The 20,656-nt window shown below is 32.3% G+C and overlaps 1 protein-coding gene across 1 annotated transcript; it reads right to left on the bottom strand.

The window, feature by feature from the left end:
- Nucleotides 1-577: 577 nt before the first annotated feature.
- LOC109788744 (protein SAWADEE HOMEODOMAIN HOMOLOG 2) lies at nucleotides 578-12,560 on the bottom strand. The gene is made up of 9 exons (XM_020347559.3): nucleotides 12,340-12,560; nucleotides 11,517-11,602; nucleotides 11,349-11,394; nucleotides 11,108-11,270; nucleotides 6,996-7,071; nucleotides 6,843-6,894; nucleotides 2,479-2,622; nucleotides 2,222-2,341; nucleotides 578-1,123 (listed from the first exon to the last, which is right to left on the bottom strand). Exons 1-9 carry the CDS (start codon nucleotides 12,391-12,393, stop codon nucleotides 746-748), a joined length of 1,119 nt encoding a protein of 372 aa, XP_020203148.1. The 5' UTR covers nucleotides 12,394-12,560; the 3' UTR covers nucleotides 578-745.
- Nucleotides 12,561-20,656: the final 8,096 nt, after the last annotated feature.

The following is a 20,656-nucleotide window of genomic DNA, read 5'->3' as shown; positions in this document are numbered from 1 at the left end:
ACTTCTAAAATTATTTTATATCTTAAATTTATCATAAATCCCACATATTTTTAAATAGAAAATGAGAATTTATGGATTTTAAGCAGAAGAAATTTGATGAAAAGACTAAGGCCTTGCTTGTTTATTGTTTTTAGAACAATTTTTTGTTTTCTTAAGTTTGTCTGCTAAGTTCATTTAAAAATATTTGTTTCCTAAATAAATTTGTGTTTTCTATAAGTTTATCTGCTACAGATACACTTGAACAAAAACACTTGAAAACAAAAGAAGAAAATGGGAAAACAGCTCGCAACTATTTCTATCTTTTGGTTTTTTAAAACACTTGTTTTGAAAACAAGTTTCAAAACTAAAGAAAAATTGATTCATAAGTAGTGTGAAATAATTTTAGAAAACAGTTTTTAAAACACAAAGGAAGAAGAAAATCAAACAAACCATAAATTCATTTAATTTTAAAAATAAAACTACCTAACAAAATAAACCTCAGAACCAAAATCACTTGCAAACCAAATTATGAGATCAGAAGTGCAATTAAGAAGAAAAAAAATCCTCAAAATAAAATAAAAAAAAGTACCCTGCTATATGCTCCATAACTGTATAACCTCATTTTTCTTTTTAATTTCTATGGTTCAAATAAAACAGCAAGAGAAAGTCACTTGTAATCATTGTCTGCAGAATATAAGCTAAATAGTTCTAAAAAAAAAAATTGTACTCAAGTCTCATCAAGTTTGGAAAAATGAAACAGCTATTTTCATTCAACCATGTTCTGAGTCTGACTTGAAACTTCAGGAACACTGCTTGTAGTGATGATGTTAGTAAATGGGGTACTGCCTGGGGTGATGATGGAATTTCCTGCTTGAACATCAGTAATTGCTTCAGCTTTCTTTGGATCCACATCCATACTTTCAGGAACATTTGTTTGCAAAACTGGGGTCTCCATATGAATGTTTGCTGCAATCAGCTGCTTTGGCACTGTTTCAGTAGTAACCCTCATGGCATTAACATTTGCTGTAGGATCCATGCCAGTCTTTTGCTGATCCACATGTGCTGCCTCATTCAGAGCATGAAGTTGCTGTAACCGGTAGTCGGTTTCGGGCCTGCGACAAATCTTCCTAAGTGGCACAATTTCCTGGCAAGAACACAAGATGGATGAATCAACAAAATGCATCAAATGAGTGACCTTAAACAGTGAATGTTGTTATAGAATTTAAAACAAATTTGTAAAGCTTTGTAAAATGCACTATTCTGCCTATTTTTGAATGGCACCATTATGAAGCAATAGGACTGAACATGCAGTCACATGATTTTCAGTTTACCTTTTTTCAGCCATTCTGCATTCATTGATCCTCTCATAAGGAGTGATAGCCATCGGAATGAAAATCCATCGTAAAATAGATTTATTGGGGAATCATTATTTTCAGAAAAGAAAAGGATATTGTTATATATAATTTGGAAACCTTTTAAAGCAATAAGTATTTATAGATAAGACATTACAGCAAGATTTGTAACATCTACAGAAATGGTGTGGAAAATAGTTGCATAAGGAGCTTATGGAGTATGACATGTTGCCCCTCAGAACCAAAACTGTGATTCATCATCATAATTAAACAAATTGCTACCTTGGCTCCATATGATTGATTCCCTACAATTTCCTTTCACTTAGGTTTTTGTCTCTAGTATGTTTTGGATATTGGTCCCTACATTTTCAATTGTGTGGGTTTTGATCCCTGAGGAACCAATACCTTAATAAGTAAAAACTAAAAACTATAGGAAGCAATCTTCATGAAAAATAAGGATCATTATCTCAATGGGTAGAAACTATGGACTAAAACCCACACGAATGAAAATTATAGGGACTGACGTCCGATACTAAACCTGGACAAAAGGCCAAATAAGTTGAAGTTTATGGACTGATACCCGAAGATAAAAACTACAGGAACCAAAACTCGAATGAGTAAAAACTGAAAACTATATAGACTAAAATCTTACGTAAAGCCCAAAAGTGTGACAGAACTAGATCATAAATAAAAAATCCAAGAGACGAAATCTTATTGAAAATTAATAACTCTGACTGATATCCAAAATTAAAAACTATAGGAATCAAAAACTCAGTGAAAAATGAAAACAATAGGGACTAAAATCTTATGTAAACCAAAAATAAAAAGTGAGGAGTAATATCATAGAAAATAAAATCCCACAAGAAGAAATCTTACTGAAAAATTAATACCTCTGACTGATCATGATCGTAGCGAACCAAAAATCTACAACGACAGCCTCGTACATCATGCCTGCGTCTTTGAGCATCAAGGACATGGGCATCAAAGTAAAGAGCTTGCTCCTTACCTTCCTGTATTGCAGAAAATGAAGAGTAAATAAATGATAAGGAAAAATATATGTTCCAAAAAGCAAAATATGATTAGAGAAAAATAAATGTCCATGATTAAAATTAACTTTTTTATGAAACCTGGCTACAACTATTCCTACCTGAAAACAAAGTATGAGATCACCAGGGATGACTACAACACATTCAGATGATTCACATGGCAAAGAGCGTGGCCTGACATGTTTTCGAATGTTAATCCACTCATCTTCCTCAGGTCCAAAACCAGCAAATCTTACCAGCACTTCCTGAAACACGGAGAAAGACATTACTATCACATGATATATAAAGGAAAAGCCTCAACAAAATAAGATGAAGCAAACAAGAAATTCTATTTATGTTTCCCACAAAAGATGAGGACAAACTCGAGATAGTTACAGCACCATTAATGAGTGACCAGGAAACTAAGAAACAAAAAGGACACAAGACGTAGTATATTTTCTATCACTAATGGAATGTGCCCAGTCTGCATCTGCATAACCAACAATGTCTGCATGCCCTTTGTTTTCATAAATGAATCCCTATCCTACAGAACTCTTGATATCTCTCAAATTCTGAATTACTGCATCTTAACAGCTATCTCATTGAGTGTTAAGAAATTGACACACAGCACTTGCAAAAAGGGAAATGTCTGGCCTGGTCATGGTGAGATAAACAGTTTCCTACTATTCAATAGTCTGAGTGAAGCCCCCCAAGATCTATTAAAAGCTTAACATTAAGATTCATAGGAGAGTGAGTGTGTTTACAAGGTATATAATGAATAACAGGAAGGCAGAGGAACCAGACCAAAAAGCAGGGAAACAAGTGCCTGGAAAATACACATGTAGGGTGGAAAGTGAGCTGTACATGCTGAGAAGTGCAGCACATTGTGGCAGTAAGTGGAGGTGCATCAGATGGAAGATGGAGGCTCTTTCAGGTATAAGTTAGTCAGGTCCATTTTGAATTGACATATTGCCAGAGTTCAGTTATTAGGACTTTGCCAGAATTGTTAATGGCAGTGGGGACTTTAGTGGGTTTGTTCACAGTGGTAGCAAAAATGACTCATGACCAGAGAGTAGGTTCTGCACACCAATTTGAACTCTCTAGAATTCTTGTAATTACTTGAGAGAATTCCTCTTGGCCCTTCTGAATTTACATTCAAGATTAGAATTCAGATTTGATTATAGTTTACAAATATAATCCCTAATAAAACATGACTCCTGTAACATCCCGAATTTTCTACTAGTATAATAGTTAATTATTGTTTATTTTTATATTTATGGAGGTTATTTTCTTATACATATTTTAATGGATTTTATAGAATGTTTTAAAGGTTTTTAATATTTATGAGTATTTTAATAATAAATATTTATGAAAATTAATTTTGATAATATTTTTATTTTTTTAGTAGCCCAGAATGGGCGATTCCCAAACTGGAACGGGCCGTTCCAAACTACTAAAATGACCTTTAAACCATAAATTGGAACGGGCCGTTCCAACACATGATTTTATGAGTAATACGCGATTCCAGAACGGGCCGTTCCACTTTGGGAATGGGCCGTTCCAAACATGACTGTTTTAGGTAATATGTAATTTCAGAATGGACCGTTCTAATTTTGGAACAAGCCTTTCTGGATGTGAAATTTACGTATGGCACATGAGTCCAGAACGGGCCATTCCGGATTTGAAACGGGTCGTTCTGGCCACATCTGATGCCTATAAATAGAACGTTCTAACACTCCAAAAACACATTTTTCACTTCTGACCTCTTTTCTTCTACACTCTCTGAAGACCAAGGGAACCCAGAGGAGGAGACCAACAAGATGCGGTTTTAGTTTCAGCTCCTACTTATCGAGGTAAGGGAGGAGTGAGAAACCTCGCTTTGAGTGTGGGAATATCTGTTGGGTAGTGGGATTGGTCCCCAATCCTATGTTTGTTGTATTTTTTGCATGCTCATGTATGAGGGGTTTTCCCCAATTATATCTGTTTCGCTTATTGTTTTCTTATATGTAATTAATTGTATGATCTGAGATTTCTATGGGCTCCTATGGGAAACCCTAAGGGAATGCATTGGTGATTATAAGAGGAGATGATTTGAAGAGGTAATTGTATGAGTTAATTGTATTGTTTTAAATGTTTATTGTATGAATTAAAGTTCTTTGTGGGTTCCTGTGGGAACCCTATGAGAAACAGACAAAATATGAATGTCTTCTGTTCTAATGTATTCCTTGTTGAATGAGATATATAAATATGTGTTTATTTTTGAAAATAGACAAATTTTGATATGATTTTGAGTGCTCTATAGAGACAATGTGAATATGATGAGATGATGTGAAAAGTGATAATGAGACATGATGTGATATGATAATAAGACATGACAATGTTATATGAGAATGCATAGAGTCTTGATTGACATGCATCATTTGCATAAATGTTTTTAAGGGTACGATATGAAATACACCGCCAGGGAAGGCCCCCTAGTGTAAAAGCTTTGAAGATTAGTCCTTGAGGATAGCTCGGTTTCGAAATCCCAGTCTTGCCCATTGTGTGCATGGGATGTATCTTGCACGACTTAGCTATCCCGACGAGACCCTGTTAGTATGTCCTTCTAGTGAAGGTGCGCAGAGGGTGTGACCCGACATGTACTCCTAGACTACTCTTCGTGTATTGCTAGCGGTAATATGCCATGTGATATGTTACTGGCACCACATGTATGATAATATGTAGTTCGTGTCCATACTTATGCATTTTTAATGTTATATGATAAAGTGATGGTTTATGTAATGGATGAGTGAGATGTGATGTTATTATTAATTTATCTACGTTATACCTGTTTTGTTTGTGTTTGGTTATCTGGCATATATTTCTACACTGTGAGTCAGAGTGAGATGTTGTGAGATGTTTCTCACTCCCTTTTCTCGTGTTGTTTTTCTTTGACTGTTATACATCAGCGTGAGGCTGAGGATGTTGGTGATCAAGCTTAGGCTTCTATGTTGGGCTTTGCTTTGATAGGACATGTGACATCGGAGCATAGATAGGATTAATTTAAGATGTTTTTATTAAATTATTTTGGAAAAATCAGTTTTATTTCTTTGTAATTTTAATTTGGATTAAGTTTATGAATGTGAACTCTTTATCCTTACGTGGTTGGAAATTTGGTTTTTAATAATGAAAAACTTTATTTATTTATTTATTTTTATAATTACTATATATGTATGTTGGGGTAGAGGGTGTCACAGCTCCTATTGGGGTATAGCCAACTCCAAAAGCCAAAATAGAATATATAAGTGGAGTGCAATACTCACTTTATAAACCAGCTTTTAAGATTAAGTTAGGCTCAAATAAGATGATATTAAAGCTTATCCATGCATAGTTAATTATCAATAATATTTCATATTCTCTACTTGGTATCAAAGACGATCATATATCTATTAAAAGGGTCAACTACCACATTATCCACACACCAAACCCAACACCGTTGAGGCTAAAAAAATAATATATAAATGAGAGAGAACCCTTACCTTATAAGCCAGTTTTTTAGAAGTTGATTTAAGCTCAAACCCACATTTCAAGATGGTACCAAAGCTTATCCATACACAGTTAATTATAAACAATATTTCATATTTTTGCATAGTATCAAAACCTATCTTATATCTATTAAAGGGGTCAATTACAATATTATCCATATACTAAGTCCAATAATACTGGGTATACGGAGGTGTATTGAAACAAACCCAAGTTTCACATGACTAAAGATAAGGCCCAAAAAAAGTATATAAATGGAGGTAAATCTTACCTTATAAGTTAGTTTTGTAGAATTGAGTTAAATCCAAACAACATTCTACGAGCTCCCAAATTCTAGGGATTAGAAATAAACGATATTATCTATAATAATCGTATCAAGAACTATTAATGCATGTGCAAACAAATGCCCACTGACAACAAGACTAAAAGCTACTACTCCCTCCGTTTTTTTTCTCATAGTCGTTTCGACACTATTTTTTTGTTCTTTTTTCATTGTCACTTTTCTAAAATCAATGACTTATTAATTTTCTTTTTCATTTTTACCCTTAGTAATTAATGTGTGTTTATTGAACAATGTGTTTATTCATTTCCAATATAATTATTTCTTCTCCAACCACCTAAAGGGTATAACAAGAAAATAAGTAATAAATACTTTGAAAAACTAAAATATTAATCATTTTATTAATTCTTGTGCATAAACCTTAAACGTCAAACAAAAAATAATGGAGGGAGTCATATTCTAACAAGTTCTTCAAGGTTCAACCACTAAGAACATTTTACTACATGACTTTAGCAGCGAATCTTAGCATTCATATGGACATGCATGCGGGAATAGAAAGCAGTAAAATCATAGGATTGCCAATGAAATATTCTCAAGAGAAAGGGAAATTGAAAACCATATCAAAATGCCTCATTAATTTCTTCACAAAACCTATAATCAGAAATAATCTTAGATTTAAATTACCGGATCACTGGTCTCCAAATATCTGTGAGATAGAAAGGTAGCCACATCATACCTAACAATAAGAAGACCATAAGTCAGGTCCACAAATGTAAAATAATTAAGAAAAGTCAACAACAAAAAGATCCTAAAGATTATTAAAGAGGAAATATTGACCATGCTCCATCCCTTCCAGATTTAGCTTCAAATTCCATAACTGAACTTTCTGGAGCTGCTTTTACTACTGTTGGAACTGAGTAGAACAAAATGAAGGCAATGTAAGTAAACAAAATAAATATCAAGAGCATAAAACATAGACACCATAGTCTATAATGAAGACACAAACTGTAGTAGGACCTTTTTTTTCAATTAAGGTTTACTTATTGATTAGTAAAGGTTTAAAGCCACATAATACCCCTCACAAAAACATTAAGTTAAGGAAGCAGAAAACCTTTCATCCAATATCATCACCAGTAAATTCAATAATGCTGTTATATATTAAAATCTTTGTAAGAAATATTATATCATGTAAACTAAAAAATTACAGCAACATAATGTGTTCACATATATACAATTAATTTGGAGGAGCTTTACATTTTAAGCTTAGTCACAGCTGATGATGAATCTCAAACCATGTGTTGGCACACTTTATATATTATTAAGTATGATGAAAGATAGTACCCAATCTATATCAGGATCCAACCTGTTAGCAAACCTCCGATCTGGAGAGTCTACATTAGGAAGACCAAGGGTGAGTAAAGAACGGAAGTTAAAATCATGATCTTTACTGTAAGTTTGTACATTATTCCAACCCTGGGACAGGTTACCAAATTGAGATTCAAATCATGAACCACAACTTAATTTTTAAAATGTCAATCATAAATTTGTATTGAATCATAAGATTCAAAGACAACGAAAAATGACTTCAAATATATTATATATGTTGAAATTCAATGTATAAATTTTATACTATAAATAGATAAAAACAACTTAATCACAACTCTCATAAAACAAAATTATAAGCTATATCTCAGTTTCTGAAGCCTCTATTTTAGAAGAATGGAAGGTATCGAAATGGTCAAACAGAGTACTTGTATTGAATAATGAGTGAGTGATAATTAAAGTAGTTAAATGATCAAATAGGATAAGTTCCAAATTGTTCCTTCAAGTCCTTTTCATTTAACAATTTAAGTTCATACAACTTTTCAACTTTTTTCAGTAGAATTGGTCAAAGAAAAAGGAAAAAAGAAAACAAATTGTTGATCGTGTGACTCATATCGATGATACGAAATTGTACCGATTCATTTTTGTATTGTAAGATTCTTTTCTTTTTTTGGTGTACAATGGCGGCAACATGGTGGACAAAATTGTGTGCCAGCATGTATAATCATGTATAATCATCTGATTCTATGATCCTGATCCCTTATGCAAGTTTGTCCGCACCCAGAATCATCAGAGAGTAGTAACTGGAATCACCACGCCAATCGCATAATCGGTAGCACACTTTGCATTTTCAGAGGCTTCAATTATTTTGAGCCAACTTTTAGAATTGGGCCAAACATTTACAGGGTTTTTTTTTTCGTTTGGGCTTCTAAGATCATAAGCCCCTAAAACCTTACCCAAAACCTAATATTTACTCATTTTGCGGACCATTCAAGGCACGATGACGAGTCATGCAAAGTTGCAAACGGACATGGTCGCTGACCCTTCCAAAACTGCTCAACGAATTGCTGAGCCTGCAACCATTCTCCACCATTTCAAATCTATTTGCCATCGTGATCGGAGGTCTTCTTCGTCACATCAAAGGTAATGCCCTAAACCCTCCCCACTCTTTGACTCTGTTTTTATTTTTCCTCTGCCTCAGCACCCACGCCCAGTGGCTCTATTTTGTTCAATAACCTTTGTTTGCTCACAACTCACTGGCCACTGCTTTTTCTCAATTTTTGTTCTCTTTGATTTAAGATGTCAAACCCAACCTGGGTTGGTGCCAATATGGCTAATGAATGACAAGGAGATGGAGATGGAAGAAATAAGGATATCTTGAGTGATTATGGTTTGAATTGGACAGCACTGATGTTAGAACCTATGACCTCATGTAAATTATTCAAACCCACCACTAGGTCAACCCTAGTAACCCATGCATCGCAAGATTCAAATTCATTTGGAATTGACCTTATGACACAAATCTGAAGGTAGCTGAAATGTATCAAACCATGGGATTTAAATCATGAAGCATACGATTCTAATAACTATGATCCTGGGTGTGTATTGTAATCTTGATTTTGCTCAAAATCAGGATTGGGTGAAAACAAGTGAGATTGTTATGCAAGATTGAGATATCAGGGGGATTGTGCCATCTCACGGCACCTAAGAAAAACCCTTTTCAGACCCATGACCCACAACCTGATTGCAACCCAAAATTGTTTGCAATTTAAAAACCCTAAACCAGTCAAATCTTGCCCCAACTTTCAGCCATTCTTGCCAATGAGATGAATGATGTTCAGTTCTTCTCCATCAATCTTCACCTCCTTCATTGTTCCTCCTCTTCAATGCTCTTGTTTGCTACATTCACTCAGGATGATTGGTTATTCTCTTCTCTTTTGCACCTGTCCTGCTCTCCTCTTCTCTTTCGTGTCTGGCACACTGGGTATAGGGAAGGGAAAGCCTAGCTGTAAGAATTTATAAATTTTGTACGATCTTACAACCTATGTTACAATTGCATGACTTACTATCTTAACTCCCTTTCATTACCCTAAGTAAAATCACAATTTCATATACCTTTATTCATAAAAAATTAAAGATAACGGCAGTAACCATCTTGCTAGTCACTGAACAGCTCTAGTTAGTTATAAAGCACAATGAAGATGTCAGAGGCTGCAACAAAGGTAGATCAAAGAGGCCACGATTTAGGCAGGCTAGGGTGGCTACAATTAAGGCGGCTTTCCAACAACATCACCCTGATTCTCATCTAATTGATTGTTCCAACATTAAAGATGACACCATTTACCTCGATTCTGCTCTAGTACTATTAATTAGTATATGAGCTCGCAACATCCTAGGAGTTATATATGGCTCAGCCAAGAATGGAGAATCTAATGAAGGCTTTGGAGAAAGGTATGAGAATTAGAAAATAAAATTGGAGGCAGAGATGGAGATTCAAGAATCTCAGGGGAGCTGCAAGAAGCTTGACTGAGAAGAATCAAGGGACTTCTGGAAATTTTCAACTTGCACCACAAGAACTCCAATGGATGGGGCAACTTCCGGTGCATCATGAAATGAAGGGGAGAGGGGCTGATATTACCAGTGGCAGAACCAATGGAACCTGTGAGAAACGGTAAATGTAAGTATTGTATATTCTGTTTGGATACCATCAAAGACTTCCTTTTGTATTCAAGAGGGACACTGAGTTTTTGGTCATGACTTTTTGCTCAATTAATGCCCCCTCTCCTTTTTAATTCCTTTTGAATGAAATGTCAAACACATTCCACACAAAGTTCATATTGGTTTTTGATCATGAATAGTTCAGATGAAAAAGATCATTCAGACAGTTGAGAACTGTCTCACACTACTTTTGTATCACATTTTGATCTCTGCTCATATCACCCTGATACCTAGATATTGGTTGTTCTAGCAATATAGATTACTAGCATGTGTGGGAGCAGCTTTTTTTGGGAAATAACTTTGTTTTCTTTTCACAAGCTTTCTCAAGAAGCTGTCAAAAGAAAAGAAAAAAAAAATCAATTATTTCTTCAAAACAAGCTGGACTAGAAATGTGCTACACCATTTACCTCGATTCTGGTCTCTTTTACAGTCACACTGATTATGGCATCATAAAGTATCTATTACACCTTAAAAGCTATACAAGATTAAAAACAGTTCAAATGACACTAATACTTGGAAAACAAGATACATAACAAGATTTGTCATTCTTTTATATCCTAATGGTAACAAAAATCCCTCCACAAAATATAATTCATTACTTTTTTTCCCACAATACATGCTAACAGCAAGTTCAAACTGAAAACATAATGCAGCAAAATATGTATACATCTAGCCCTCCATTTGAGTATACAATAAACTAAACAACTTCGGAAAATCAGCATAATAAACTCAAATAAATTACAGACCCAAGATAAGCCACTGATATGGTATAAGATCTGAGTAAAAGCATGATCAAATTTTGAAAAAGAAATTAACACAACATAAAGCCTGCAGGATTAACAAATAGGTGTGGCCATTTATTCAAGCAAAATAAAGTAATTAAGCACTCAAAAGCAGTAACATTCTACCTGAAGCAGAAGCAGCAGGAATTGGAGCAGCTGTTGGTTGTTGAGGCATACTCCTTACTGGGGTTGAATCATCCCGAGCTAAAGGTGTAATATTTAACTTCCCCGGAGTCTTACTTGATTTTGCTCTTATTGCATACCGCTTATTTTGAAACCAATTCCAAACCTATAATGAAGGGGAAAACTAAGAAAATGGAGTGTGAAATATTCCAATTTGAAATAAAATATAGTAGTGATATCATACTTGCTTCATCTGCACCGTAATCTTGCCTTTACGATCTGGCGATTCACTAAAAGAAAGAAAGCACAACTTTAATCACACTTTTCAGGAGCAAAAACTAAATATTATTAGTAGTCTGATACTCATTACAGCACTCAATAATAGCATAGGCAGTTAGGCACAGAGGCACACCTGAACTTCTCCGCAAGAGCAGTAAGAACATCACGTGCTGGCATTGCATTGTTGTGTTCTTGAAGAATAGCTTCCATTTCTGTTACCTACAGAAAGAAACAATAGTTTTTGACAGCACGCTTTATGGAAAATCTCAGTTGATAGAATCTTACAACTTGTGATTTGAATTCGCATGATTCTCAACATAATTGGACTAGTCAGTGGTTCGTATCATGTGAGTGTGTGACAAATCACAGATGACTTTAAATTGTATAATACATGAATGATTCCCTATGATCAATATTAATCATACAATTCAACCATTCAGAAAACAAGAAATATAACATGGCACTAGACCAAATATGTTTTGGTAGCACCAAATCAACACTTATGGCCTAATCCCACACACGCAAATCCTAAGACCGGGAACAAAACCCAATTAAGGGAAGTAAGGTTTCCACATCACATCAGCTTCACAAAATAACGAGGATACCATACAAGGGGGACTTAGAAAGTGATGCAACCATGCTTTACCCTAATTCATTGTCCAATGTTAGAGCCCTAACTTGATTCATGCATTTTCAACATCCAGTATTGGATTATCAAACCAACAGAAATGAAATATCCACCATTCAGAAACCAAACATCACACACACATACGCACAGCAAAAATTAATGCCACAAAATCAGTCCAGTGACAAAATTGAGAGCACCAAAATGAGGAAATTAAGAAGGGGAGCCCATTTGAGCCAGATTAAAAATTCAGCAAAAAAACAATCACCAAATACATAAATACACGAGAAAAAGAGAAAAAATCACGCGAAGTTGAAATTCAGATGAATACCTCAGGCTGAGTGAAGCGAAAGGCGGGGCCTCCATTACTGGGTGGACGACCCATGATAAAAGGACACCCAAAAACGAAGCAGAAAGAGAGAATTTGTGCTGAGAAGAGAAAACAGAAAAGGGGTGTTTGAATTCAGAGAAAGTTGAAAGCTTTGTGTTGTGCAGTTTAAAGAACTAATGATAAAAAGAAATAACGGAAGCAGGTGACACGGACGATGTTGAGGATCCATATATATACTGCTCCCCGCGAGATTTCCATGTTCCGTTAAATTTTATTTTATTTTTTATTTATCAAAATTATAATCATCATTATCATGTTAAACCTCCAAACTTTGGTATACATTATTTCAAACTCTCTTAGTAAAGTGATTCTATTCAATTTATTTTATTGACACCGGTGGATAGAGATATTTTATACTTCTATTAAAAATAAAATAAAATTTAAAATAAAATAATAAAATAATATTAATTTAGTTGGTATTGTGGATAATCCTTAATCTTCAAAATCTTGAATTTAAGTTTTCATTTTTTATGGTCTAGAGATCAAATTAATTAGTAAAAAGAGTATTTTTTTACATATTAGTATAAATAAAATTTATAAAATTAATTTAATGATATTATACTTAATTTTAAACCATAAATGCTACAAGCTTAATATTAAATGAAAATTGAATTAATAATAGGTTGTAACTCATTTAGCTAGATATAATATGTAAATGTTGTAAATTTTTTAATATCAAATTTGATTCATGTAAATAAAAAAAATGAAACTAAAATTATTGAATTTGTAAAAGTGTAACGACTGATTATAGTCCCTACACTAAACGATACAACTACTAGCTTAAAATCATATACTTATAAATACTAGAATATGTATAATATTGTATGCTTGTAAGGATAAAATGACTACTGTAATATGTACAATATAGTGATCTTGCATATGTAAATATACAACTAAGTTGTCAGTTAAGAAATTATAACTATCTATATAAATCTACCACTAATAGGAAGTCATCAAAAAATTCAGCTTTAATGCCATTGTATGGCCTCTATTGCAACACTCCAGCCTTATCCCTACCTTATTTCCATACCACACATGATCATCGCAGTCCAAACTATATGAAAACACGTAAGAGTAAGCTAAGGAAAAAAAAGGAAACACACACATACACATATATACAACATAAGAACATCACATCGTCATCTCATCTTTGACAACAAAGCAACAAAATATCACAACATACAACAGAGATTAACATAATCCAACTTTGATTCAACATAACAACACATTTCATCAAAGTTCAATGCAACATATGAATAACACAATCATCTTAACACCTCATATGCTATACATAACAATTATAAGCGTTGTTACGCATTTCAACTAGGAGATTCCCTATAACACAGGGTGAGCAGTTTAAGTGACTTGATTCTATCGAACTGACAACATAGGGTGATCTTTTTGGGTTTGCTAGATCAACATCAATTTGGATATAAATCCACAACACAACAACTCAGTTTCTTATATATTGCCACTTAAATAAGGAAGTATAGTACTATTGTCAGGATAAAATAGTTGGGTACAAGCGTACCACGACATTAGCTAGTTTAACTAATCCTCTTATGGGATTAACCCATCGACTATCCTCTAAATACAACCTTCTGATACTCGATTAAGAATTAAGTTTTCGATTTCGTACTTTATTCGGTTGATCACTTGTAATTAATATAGTTCGACCTGGCCCCTATACTGCGGTTGCTTCATAGTTCATACACATGTGTCGCGACCTTATCCACATAGAGTATCAAAAAAGTCCTAGAGGAAAAACAACACAATATCCACTTCAAGGGTCAACTTTCCAAGAAGGATTTTTCAACAAATTGGGCTCTTAGAGCACCATAACATAATATCCACACAATGGGTTATGCAACTTTAAAAAATATCTCCTGTAACCCTAAGTGGTCAACACAGCTCAACAACATAATAACTCATTACAATTTTCAACATGGTAAATGATGGAATTAAAACTTGAGTTCTTCATGAAATTTGTAGAAAATCTTCTTGTGTTTCAGATAACGATGAGTATGATAGGAATAGTAGAACTTCCTATGCATTGTTTTATGTGAAGGTTATCATTGCACAATAAGTGATTTGGTTAAATTGTATTAGTTGTTAAAAGATGATTAAGTTGTAATTCATTCTAGTTGATATAGTTATTTTCAAGGTGCAATTGGGTGCTAAATACAAACATAAAAACAATTGTTCAAATTACAAATAATACTAAATATAGATATCTCTTTTGGGGATTATCTACTTGCTTGTGTTGGATCTAACTTAAATATCTAAATTCAAATTCATTTGGAGTTACACTCTTATTTATACCAAAAAAAAAAATATTTAAGTTCAATTAGGCCTAGATACAAGGAAAATTAATGTTTTAAAATTGGTGAAGTGGATTAGGTGATCCAACTCACCTAAATACCTAACTTATTAGTGGCGAGTTGAAGGCTACTCAAGATAGATTGATATATTAGGTTTAATAAAATAATTTTTACTTTTTAAGGTTGATTAGCTCTTTGAAAAAGGTCTTACACTTACACTAGTCTAAGAAATTAAAAATAATCTCTTCTTAATAAACTAATATCCTCCATCCAAAAGAGTAAGAAAAAACATTTAGTTAAATAACTATGATGTCCTTGGATACAACTTACCACACAAGTTGTCTAATTTTTTCTCATCTTTGATATATATATATATATATATATATATATATATATATATATATATATATATGTATGTATAGATACTCTGCTCAATAATTTATCATCTACATTGAATTTCAACAATCATCTGCTTTGGGTTTGAGGAGCAAGTTTTCAAACTAAAACTCCATTTCTCCACCTAAAGCTTTATCTTTTTATGGATCTAAAAGAGTAAGGGATGCTTACCTTATTTTATTTGTTTTCATCAAATATTAATGTTTGAATGATGTGGTTGTTATTTGTTTCCATCAAATATTAATGTTTGAATGATGTGATTACATATATAGACATTAGACTTCTTAAGATTCAAATTTGGCTCAAGCTTTATTTAAAAACATTATGTTTGACTTAGTAAATTTTATCGCAAGTTAAACATTTTACTGATGATTTTCTTTTTTATATTGGTAAACTATTTTAGTAATTTCTCTTTGTATAAAACTTATGAGAAAACCAATACATTTGAAATATGTACTCGTTAAGCTTTCATTGGGAGATTCTTTTTACCAAAAACCATTTTGCTTGAGCGGTTAAATTTTTATTTAAATTGTAAAAATCATAAGTTCTTATGAATGAAGCTCGAAACAAATATGATTAATATTTTGCACTTTTTTTAATAAATATTATTTTAGAAAACTGAGCACATTTATGAAAATTAGACTTATAGGACTTGAATTCAGGTGTAAAGTTTAAAATTTTCATTTAGGTTAAAATGATAAAAGTGCATTTCAAAATAGGATTATTGAAGAATTTGAAAATCTGACCTTTGTGTACTCTATAATTTCTAATAATTTTTTTGTAGATTTTTACATGGAAAAGTGTTTGTATTTTCAATACTTTAAAATGACGTATGACTCATTATAATGTGAAATTGTTTAGCTACAAAAGAGTTGTGGTGAGTTTTTGCTTGAAATGGTGATAAGTTTGTTAAATCATCACCAAAGTTTGAATTGTTATATGTATATTCATTTTTTAGTCATGAAAATAGTTGTAGAATGGTGATAAGTTGTAATGGGACTTAGGTAAGGGTGAATAAGAAAGTTATTTAGGCTTAACTGATTGACAACTAATTCCTTAAGTTTAAGCCTAACTTATTTTCATAAAAAAAATTCAATTAACCTCAATATCAAAAATTGTCTTGTCTCTAATGTGGCTAGGTCTTGTTTTGTCTTTTATGATTATTATTTTTTTATATGCATACATATATGTAGTTTCTTTTTTTTTTTCTCTCTCTCATTTTTTAAAAGGATTATTTGTTATGCCCTATCCAAACTTAAAACTTTGGCTTGTCCCCAAGTAAATCTTGATGAATAAACCTAATCTTAAGCTTTTAGCTTAAGATTCCACTTACCAATCATGGTTATTCATGGTCTTTCAAATCAAAGGTATATGTAATGCACTAAACCATAAAGGAATGTTAATTTAGTCCCAAAATTGGTTAAAAATGATTATATATATAGGGGTGAACATATTTGGCTCTAGTTAAAAGGAAGAAAATATGTCTCTATCATGATAAAATCTTTTTAATTGTGAAAATTTAAAGAACTAAAGCAAAGTTTGAAACAGATAAAAATATTGAGAAAATATCACTTAATTCAAAGAATTTTTGATTAGGTCCAAAACTCCCAAGGTATGTAAAATCCAAAAATTTAATGAACAACTATGTATTCTTCATCCTCTCAATTATATACAAAGATTCAAGAAAAGTCTACAAATTTATTACAGAGAAAACAAGTGAATCAATTAATTTTATTTACATCCAACTTTTGAAGGTTTTTCAAATATTTCATTCAATGGATCAAGAAAGAAAATTAGGGAAGCTGCTCAAGTTAACACAATTCTATAAATAATATCATACAATGTAATCCAAAATGAAGAAGAAATTATTTAAGATAAGAAAGATAAAGGCGTTTTTGTCTCAAGGAAGCTCTTTTTATCCATTTTCTTTAAAAGGCCAACCATGATGTTGCCATTATATCAACCACAAGTAAAACAATGCAATTTATTTTAAATCTTAATTGAAGTGAGTTGATTGAAAACTAAAGTTAACTAATTGCTAACATGGAATTAACAAAAAGAAATTCTAACTAATTCTAAAACAAGAAATTAATGAAACACATCAAATTAACAAACAAAACACATGCATAAAAAGTGAAAATTAAAATAATAAAATTGTGCATGCAACATAAATTCCTCCACATTAAGAATAAAAATTAAAACGACAATCATTTAAATTTCCTTCCATAAAAATAAGTAATTCAAGTTATTTTGTGTATGTTTTTCTTCTGATCATACATTTTTATTGACTTAAAATATTGGTCATTAATTTCTATAAGAAAAAAGTGATTACTTATTTGTGATTCTATTGTTGGGATGCAAGCAAAGTCCCACATCATTCAAACAAGAGGATGAACATGAGTTTATATACACACACTTGTCTCTATTGGTTTAGAGGCCTTTTGGATGCTATCCAAAAGTAAAATCGTGAGGGCTGGGCCCAAAGCGGACAATATCTTATCAATATAGAGACATGTGTATGTGTGTGGTAACCACCAATGAACAATAGTGGTATTAGAGCCGATGGTCTAATTAGGGAACCAACTCAATGAGTATGATGGGGTTGGCAAATGGATCAAAGTTTGGGATCCCTTGTGTTGAAAGTCTTCCTAACGTTGGAGGAGGCTTGTCCCGCCATCGTGAGGTCATTATGGAGCGGGGATGCAAGCACTTAGAGCGTTAGTGAGCTCTGTGGGCCACCATCGGATAATACTCGTGGATAAATAATTTTTGCTGCAGGGGATAAACTGTGGTCCTTTATTTGATTGGAGGATTGTTGAGATGCAAGTAAAGTCCCACATCATTCAAACAAGAGGATGGACATGAGTTTATATACATTTAATTATCTATATTGGTTGAGAAGTCTTTTGGGTGGTATCTAAAAAGCAAAACCGTGAGGATTGGGCCTAAAGTAGACAATATCTTACCAATGTGGAGACATGTATATGTGTGTGGTAACCCCTAGTGCACAACATGTATAACCCTTAGAATGATTAGAAACTTAAACATTACAACTTGATTTATGTTATAAATATATTAGATAATTATTAATTCAATGTTCTTTATATGACTATTTGCTAATTCATGATGTGTGGAAAAGGAATATTTCATCATAGCTTAATAATAGGTATTAATCAAATGTTTTGTTGATTTTTCAACCCTGACAAATATCTATGCAAGAATATCCTATAAAGATGTCAAAATATTCTAAGTGCATGAAAACCTAATGTTTCATAATGTTTTGTGAAATAGTTGGAATCATTTTCTACTTTTTGTGCAATTTGGACACATTTTTTTTGGCTCTTTAAGTTGGGTTCATTGATTATGACTTTGATCTATCTATTTTAGAAAATGTATCTTCAATTGAGAGGAGCTACATGTTATCTTTGCTTAAAAAAAGCCATTTTTAAAAATACATTCTTAGCAATTTTAGACTTTCTTGCAATTTCTCCATGGTTTGTGATGTCCATTATTATAATTTTATGGATCTAACTTCTAATTCTAATATACTTGACTCTAGATTGTTCCAATTGTTCCATGAGTAATTCCTCTTGAAAGATAAAAAAAACGTTTGAGGATTATAGGATATGCACATTACTTTGAATAGAAACCATTACTTATGTTCTACTAATGTCTTCCAATGAAAACTTGAAAAAAAAGATTAGGGGAATAAAGATGAGATAAAATGTGGCCTTGCTAACTTTTTTTCCTTAATAAACAATAACCCCTTATTAAGTTGCTACTCTAAATTTCACAATTCCTTTAAGCCCAATCCTGTTAGATCCTTACCCAAAAAAAATTTATGATCACAGAGGTAAGTATTCATAAGTGATAGTTCTATAAAATGAAAAAGGAATTGATAATGCAAAATAACAATAATATTAAAGAAAATTATAATAGATTAATACGATCACTTTGGCTCTAACTTTGCAATTTCCTCTCTTAGATTCTCTACCATCTTAGAACCTTACTTCTAAAGAAAAAAAATATTAGTAAACACAATAATCCCATAATGAATCTAAGATGAAATGATAACATGTTCGTACCTAATGAAAGAAATTTCAAAAAGAATGCAAACAAACTAAATAAATATTTGCGGCTAAAATATCCAAACTACCTAATAGATCGCTTACAATGGCAATTGAAAGTCAAGACATGAAAAAAAAAAGTTGAACTTATTTTATATGTTAAAGGTGAAAATCAGAGACAATGTCATACCATGAATCACATGGCTTAATTATGTTGAATTAATCGCACAAAGCAAAGAAGAAATAAAGGAATGTGACATCCATAAGATTTGAGCCAAGTGAATAAAATGAAGGAGTGTATTATTTATATCATATAGTACACAAGTTAATGGTTCTTGCTTCATATTTGATCATTATATTTCACAGTTTTAATTAGGGGTGGGTGGACAAAAGCTATGTAAGCTAGATCAACTCTTAAGAAAATGGGTTAAAGCTTAACTCAACCTATATAAGTGGGGGTGGTGAGGATTGTTTCCCACTTATATATACTATTATGACTTTATTTCTAGATGATATATGATCTCCAACACACTCCCTTCATGCTAAAGACTGGACATCTCAAAGTTTGTAAGCCTAAACATTTGCGGGTGATCTGATAACGATTCGATCTAGGATAGGCTCTTATATGACTCTGTTACCATCTTAAGAAAGTGAATTAAGAGTCTAACTTAATCTAAAATGTTTGTAAGGTGAGGATTGCTCTTCACTTATATACACTATTATGGTCTTATCTCTAGTCGATGTGGGATCTCTAACACACCCCCTCACATCGAGGATTGGACATCTCAAATGTGAAGTTTGCAAGATTAGACATCTGTGGGTGATTTGTTTACAGTCTGATAGTGAATAGCCTGATAAATCCAATAAACTTGCAAGGTGATGATTATACTCCTCTTATATACATTATTATGACCTTATTTCAAGATGATATGGGATCTCCAATATCAACCACTAACTTATTTGAAAGCAACTTATAGAATATACCATAAAGTTTCAAAATAACATCAGATTGAATGCCTATTGAGAGATATAATGTAGCATAAATAATTACTTATAAAGGTTTGACATTTTAAAACAACATTAAAATATCCAGAAATAATCTAACAATTCATATCTCATTGTTATTTATTATTGTTAAAAAAAATCATTGGATTTTTAAACTTCAATAGTGTCAACTCTAATCAACAAAATATTTTGTGAAATAGTTTAAATTATTTTTTTTATTTATAACCTGGATACATATTTTTGAGGTTTTTCAAGTTGTGTTTGTTTATTATTGATCGATTCACTTGAACAAGCTACTATTTATTTGCTAATTACTTTTTATGTTTGATTAAATTCATTTTTTAATGTTGCTATTGTTAATAATGCTATTAATAAATTATGAAATTTATCATTAAAAAAACATAATTTTAAAATATTGAACTTCTTTTAATCAAGTAATAACTTTTCAAATAATTATATTTACACTTT

This window comes from Cajanus cajan, chromosome 8 (genome assembly GCF_000230855.2).
Source record: "Cajanus cajan strain Asha chromosome 8, NIPB_CcT2T_4, whole genome shotgun sequence".
NCBI classification, from domain to species: Eukaryota; Viridiplantae; Streptophyta; class Magnoliopsida; order Fabales; family Fabaceae; genus Cajanus; species Cajanus cajan.
Note: the sequence above shows the minus strand (reverse complement) of the source record. Positions and strands in the feature narration are given on the sequence as shown.